The 7,025-nt window shown below is 36.3% G+C and overlaps 1 protein-coding gene across 1 annotated transcript; it reads left to right on the forward strand.

The window, feature by feature from the left end:
• The first annotated feature begins 247 nt into the window (after positions 1-247).
• Positions 248-6,683, forward strand: LOC113040396 (uncharacterized). Its single transcript, XM_026198746.1, has 8 exons — positions 248-477; positions 1,212-1,529; positions 3,028-3,333; positions 3,572-3,874; positions 4,091-4,393; positions 4,698-4,808; positions 4,889-4,927; positions 5,090-6,683. Exons 1-7 carry the CDS (start codon positions 435-437, stop codon positions 4,924-4,926), a joined length of 1,422 nt encoding a protein of 473 aa, XP_026054531.1. The 5' UTR covers positions 248-434; the 3' UTR covers position 4,927; positions 5,090-6,683.
• Positions 6,684-7,025: the final 342 nt, after the last annotated feature.

The raw sequence follows: 7,025 nt of genomic DNA on the forward strand, positions 1-7,025 counted from the left end.
AGTAATAATAATAATAATAATAATAATAATAATAATAATAATAATAATAATAATAAAACATACATAATCAACTAAACGTTCAAGAGATTTTGCTTCTTCCCTAAGACAAAACCAAGGACTACAGCAGGGGAACTACTCAAGAAAAATCCTCCACGAAATCTAACATTACGTCACTCTTTTTGTTCTTGATTTGCATTAGACTTTTTCAAAGATTCCAAACTTTTCGAAACTGTTATGACGTAGCCTCGTTTACTGAAAACAGGTGACTTTGACAGTTAACACACGTTGTGAATCGGAATCACTGATTTGAAACAAAAGATTCATTCAGCACTAGTTTCGAGTACGATCAGGAACGACACACACGACAGAGAGGATTAATATAAACCACCGATTATAGGTTTATTAAAATACGGTTTGCAGAAATCGACAGCCATATGGAGAATGTTTCCTTGTTCGTTGTGTTTTTGTTCTTGAACGGTAAGAGAGTCTATGTGATTCGCACAACACATTAGGTTTCATTTTACAAGCAGATTTTTTTTCTATGAACAGTAAAAAAAAAAAAAAAAACATTTTTTTTTTTTTGAGGTTTTAAGCCTGAAGTGGCTGTGGTATATATATATATATATATATATATATATATATATATATATATATATATATATATATATATATATATTAGATTGAAGAACAAATAATGTTATATAGAGAATAAGAATAAAAAAAAAATGGATTTAAAGGGATAGTTCACCCATAAATAAAAATTATTTGTTCTGCTGGACACAAAGGAAGATATTTGGAATAATGTTAATATCTAAACAGATCGTGGGTCCCTTTCACTTCCATTGTATAGTTCTTCCCTACTATGGAGGTCTGCTTGGTTACAAACATTCTTCAGAATATCGTCCTTTGTGTCCGACAGACTAAAGCAATTTATACAGGTTCGGAATAACTCAGGGGGAATAAATGATGTAGAAATGACCCGTTCCCTTTGTTTTTGTGGTTCATTAGTTTGCTATAGCTACTGATTGATTTTTTCATAGTATGTAGCTCGTGTATACTCCTGTGTTTCAGTTTTTCGTTGTCAGTTGTTCTTCACATTGGCATTAGGGTGGTTAGCATTTCCCATGTGTTATCCTGTGTTCTTAGGATAGTTTAGATGTATTCTTATGCTCTACATGTCTTCATCTTTGTGTTTGTTTGTTTGATTTCAGGTGTGTTTGCTGATACAGAGTCCGTGTCAGTGATGGAGGGAGATTCTGTCACTCTACACACCAGTCTTACTGAAGTAGAGAAAGGACATGTGATAGACTGGAGGTTTGGACCAAACAGCATTCTCATCGCTAGAGTCAATAGCGTAGCTAATACAGCAAATGTGTATACTGATGTTATTGGGGAGAGTTTCAGAGGCAGACTGCACATAAACCAGCAGATTGGAGATCTCAACATCACAAACATAAGAAAAGAACATTCTGGGCTTTACAAATTAAGCATCCATGGCAAAAACATAGACATGTTATACAATGTCAGTGGTGAGTAAGTCAGTTTTTTATTTTGAGTCTGATCATTTAATTTCACATTCACTCCCCCACCTACAATTCCTTCCAGTTCCGAGACTCGAAACCGCAACCTTTGGGTTAAACGTCTGACTCTCTAACCATTAGGCCACAACTGCCCCTACTTCAACATGAAATTAAGTGTAAAAGCAATACCTGGGGTTATCATTACCATATATCTTGAAAACAAGAACATTCAAACTGTCAACTCACTATGGATTAACAAGTTTATCCTATGATTGTTTTCTCAGTAATGCTAAAATGGTGTAATAATATTTATGAATTTGATTATGTACTTTTCTGTTTCGATGCATGCCAGCCTACTCTTCGGTTTGGCTGTGGCTTTTGATTGTACTTCTATGGTGCCCGTAAAGTGCCTTCGGATTACTTAGTTTTGTCGTGGCCATGAATTAATAACATAACTCGTGGGAACGTGATAATATGTCATGGCCATGATATATTAATTTGTGCGAACGTCATATTAACTCGTGGGAACGTCATATTATGTCGTGGCCACGAGATCATTTTGTCGAGGTAACCACATCCTTATGTCGTGGCCTCGAGATGCTATGGGAATTACATGTTTTTCTCGTGGTCACGATCTTAATGCGTAAACAAACCTGCGTGACCGTCGCAACCCAGGATTATCAGAGATGGATTCATTCATATTTTATTTTGAATTAAGTTATTATTATATTAACCATATGATTTGGCTACCGGGCTGTATTACATGCGATCGTCAGCATTCAGATTAAGTTTATCATAAATCAATATAACATGAAGTGCGTAATAAAATATAAAAACTTTTTTTATCCATCCTACAGTCTTGTAAGTCCATTAACTTATAGTATTTCCCCCGTAAAATGTGTACATTATTATTATTATTAGCCTATTATTATTGGTTATTTTTTTATTTTGTTTATATTCTTTTCTTTTTTGCTTCAATTTCGATCTCTTTACTTAACATTCTGAATACTTTTGTAAATAATAGAGTACTGCAAATGCTCGATATTAACATAAAATGTCAATGTAAATGCATACATTTTATATGTATAAATAATATAAGAATTTCTTAATTCTAAGTAAAATATTAATGATTCCATCTCTGATAATCCTGGGTTCCAGGTTTGTTTACGCATTAAACTCATGGCCACGAGAAAAATTCATGTCGTTCCCTCAACATAAGAAGTCGTGGCCACAAGAAAAACTTAGCATCTCGGGGCCACGACATAAGGATGTCTTTACCTCGACAAAATGATCTTGTGGCCACGACATAATATGACGTTCCCACAAATTAATATCTTGTGGCCACGACATATCACGTTCCCACAAGTTATTTCGTGGCCATGACAAAACTAAGTAAACCGAACAAGTCACCTCACAGGCACCATATACTTGAGTAGCAGTCTCAGTTTTGTCTATTTTTAGACCGATGAGTTTGATCTCTGAGTAACTGTTCTTGCATTTCCTCCAGTGGTATCTGATAAAAGAGACGGTCTTGAGATTGTGCAAGTCATGAAGGGAGATTATGTCATTCTACACACCGATGCTGCTGAAATACACAAATATCATCTGATACAGTGGATGTTTGGAAACACTGTGATATGTTCATTTAACAAAACGTACCAAGTTCCGCCAATCTTAAACAAAGTAGAGGTGGATCGTGACACTGGATCCCTCAAAATCAGGAGCATTAGAACGGAACAGTGTGGGACTTATAACCTACAGATGATCAGCAGCACTCACACCATACAGAAGAGATTCAATATTACTATTTTTGGTGAGTACTTGAAGAACTAAAAATCACAGGTTAATTCATTGCAGTTCATCCATGCAATGCACATTCTCTGGAGGACATTGGCATTTTGTTTATCTCAGGGGTGCTGGCCAAAATTGTTTTAAATTTAATAACCGTGTCAGATAGTTAAGAAGTCCTGTAAATGGTAAACATGGGGGAAAATGCTTTCATCTCCTTTACATATTACATTTCTGTTCTCTATTTGTGTTCGGTGACTCAGATGAGGTGAAGCCCATATCAGCGATGGAGGGAGATTCAGTCACTCTAAACTCTGATACTAAAATATATGATGAGATACAGTTCGAATATGATGACTCTATCATAGTGGAAATCAAGAGAGCTTCCCAAAACTTCTCCACATTTGATGTTCCTGATGGGAGATTCAGAGACAGACTGAAGCTGGACAATCAAACTGGATCTCTGACCATCACAGACATCAACACTCAACACACTGGAGTCTATCATCTACACATCTTCAACAGCAGACACACTGTACACAAGAGTTTCGTCGTTAATGTCTGCAGTAAGTAGCATTTCAAACGTATCACAGTATTATATGCAGATACTATTTAAATAACCAAATTACTGTACATTTTTACTCTTAAAATGCATAGACTGTATGTATTTGTGGCATGGTGTCATTGAGACAATGTGCAAATGGCATTTTAATTAGACAAAAATCTCTTGAGTATATGTTAATGTTTTCCATTCATATCATATGTGCTTGGTTCTGTAACAGATGCGGTGAAATACGTAACAGTGAAAGTTGGAGAATCTTTTACTCTAGACACTGGTCTCACTGATATAAAGAAGTATGGTCAACTGCTGTGGAGGTTTGGAGAGAATGACACTCTTGTATCTAAAACCAATGGAACAGATCCGCTCTTTTCTATACCTGAGAGATTCAAAGACAGAATCTTTTATCATGAAAATGGATCTCTCACCATCAAAGATACTAGATTTGAACACGCTGGGTCTTATCGCATAGAAATCAGCAGCAGCAGAAAAACCTTACTGAAGAGATTCAGTGTTCTTGTCACTGGTGAGTATTGATATTATTTACAAATCAAATCAATTAATTCTAAAAGAAAGAAAAAAAATTCCACACTTTTTAATGTAACAGATTACTTTCTATACTACTTGAGTTCTAACTAAAATAAGCCTTGTATTCGCATTAACACACAGCAATACAAAAGATGAAAACAGTGATGAAGAAAACCCTAATATTTTTATGTGAAGTTACATTAGAGGCTGGAATGCTCATTTATAATTGGTCTTCAGCATTATCAAATTCATATTTTTAGTCTGAGTTCAGTGTTTTCACACTAATGTCTGTCTCTCTTTAGCTTCTACAGTAGCAGACCTTGAACACCCAGGCTCTATAGCAGCAATGGTTTTTGGTATTGTTCTGGTTATAACTTTGGGTTGCATCATCTTTTGCAAAATATCTAAAAAGGGCAAGTATCATCTACAGATAGTATAGCAAAAGGAAAACACCGTTATTTTACAACTGTGTCTGAATATTTTTTAATTGCAGAATGGAATAGAATCCCACAAAGGGCTGGCCAACAATGAGGTAAGATACTTACCTTACATTAATGATCTTAGTTTCACATTTGTCTTCTTTCACTGTGCTGGCAAAATTTATATTTCATGTGCCTGTGTTCTGTCATTTTAAATTATAATCTTTGCATTCTGTGAATCATAGCTTTTATTTATTTATTTTATTTTTTTACAGGAAAAATACAGAAGTCACACGATCTGAGAGGATCCCAGCAAGATCACTTTGCAGCTATTATAACATAATTTATATTTGAAGTACTTGAGTTCTAACTAAAACTTTTGGTTGTCTCAATTGGGGAAAAATGGCGGCAGCAGGTAGCAGCTTGGCAGGTGCTGATGCTGATGCTCTTCTTTTTCTAAAGACATCTGAAAAACCGCCCGATCTAAGATCTGTCCCTAAAACCTGGATATATTGGCCATTAAAGCCAATCAAAGCCAAGGCGTTAAATGTGCTTATTGCATCGCTCTACTTGACGACGATCATCACTATGCAAATGTGTGGGAGTTGGACTGCTGCCATTGAACGATCAATCTCACAAGCAAGTAGTACAGCTAGGCCTGCTACACCCCTCGACTCATGGAGCCAGTATGTCATCTTCTCCAAAGTTCTTGTTGATGGGCGTGCGAATGCTCCAAATAAGCAACTCAAGTCGAGGGCAACAACAGTCTACCGGGTTCGTACAACTTTTCTCTGCATTATTCTACTTTTATGCGGGGATATTCAAGTGAATCCAGGGCCGATGGATCTACAACAACCACTGCAGGTGGCGGAGACCGCTCTGACTCACACCCCGCATGCTTTCAATACAGTGCAGATGATATAAGGTAACATTGCTAACAGTGCGCACCCACGTGCATCTAGGTTTATCAACACACTGCAACAAGGTAACCGTATGTCACTACACGCGTTTAAGCCAGCAAATGAAAGTGGTAAATTAAACGCTATGTAGACTATAGTTGTCTCTAAACAAAGCCAGATGAAACTATTTCAGACCGTAAACCATGCATCGGTCCTATGGAACCCATTGACAAAGCCGAAAGGAATATTCGGAGGACATATCAACATACGTAGCATAATGTCTAAAACGGAACAGTTGGAACATCTGCTGTTGGGATCAAATCTACATTACCTGTGTCTTTCTGAGACTTGGATTACAGCTACAACTCCTGTATCGGCATTTATGATTCCGGGATATAAAGTATACAGACGGGACAGGGGAAAGGGGGCGGGGTTTTGATTTACGTAAAAGACCGTATTGACAGTCACCAAATAGACATTCCAGATCAAACTATAGAGTGTGTTTGGACCCCCAAAATTGATAAAGATAGCTGTGTACATACATGCAACAATATTATAACTGCTATAAAGAATAAAGTTGATAAACATACACTGCTCAAACATAGAAAATCACATAAAAAGAGTCTCCCTTTGGGATACAATGAAACAGAGAGATAAAGCTCTCAAGGTTTCTCTTAAATCTAAATTAACCACTGATTATTACATTTACAAATCTCTTAGAAATAAAGTTACCATGCTGCTTCGAAAAGCAAAAGCAAATTTTTTCCTTAACTTAATCAAAGAGGCCAATGGTAATTGTAAAAATCTGTGGAGAAGCATGGACAAACTATTGGGAAGGCAAAAAATAAATCAGGAGCTTTTACAGCTCAAAATCAATGGAATTGTTCAAAATGAGAGCTCTATTTTGGCTAAACACTACAATGATTATTTCTTGGATTCTGTATTAGACCTGGCGGAGACTTTCCCTGAAGTGAACTGCTGCAGAGATGATCATAGGGATGGTAATGCTTCTTACTTTAGGTTGCAGAATATAGATGAAGACTGACATTAAATTTTCAAAATAATGTCAGATTTCAAAATCCAGTCTTGATGGTGGAGGTGTGGTAGGGGCGGTCTTTCTGGACTTGAAAAAGGCCTTCGATACAGTTAATCATCAGCTTCTCATTAGCAAACTATCTGATTTTTCTCTTGATACAAATACAATAACATGGATTCAATCTTACCTTAATGACAGACAACAATGTGTTGCGGTTGACAATAAAAAATCACCATTAAGACCTTGTAGCATGGGAGTGCCACAAGGTTCCATTTT

Source organism: Carassius auratus, chromosome 22 (assembly GCF_003368295.1).
Source record: "Carassius auratus strain Wakin chromosome 22, ASM336829v1, whole genome shotgun sequence".
Classification (NCBI taxonomy): Eukaryota; Metazoa; Chordata; class Actinopteri; order Cypriniformes; family Cyprinidae; genus Carassius; species Carassius auratus.

Bases quoted from the DNA above. Each gene is read 5' to 3' on its own strand.
- LOC113040396 (XM_026198746.1), top strand. From the start codon at position 435: ATGGAGAATGTTTCCTTGTTCGTTGTGTTTTTGTTCTTGAACG. The intron at 3,334-3,571 runs GTGAGTACTTGA...TCGGTGACTCAG, and splicing joins ATTCAATATTACTATTTTTG to ATGAGGTGAAGCCCATATCA. The intron at 4,809-4,888 runs GCAAGTATCATC...TTTTAATTGCAG, and splicing joins TTGCAAAATATCTAAAAAGG to AATGGAATAGAATCCCACAA.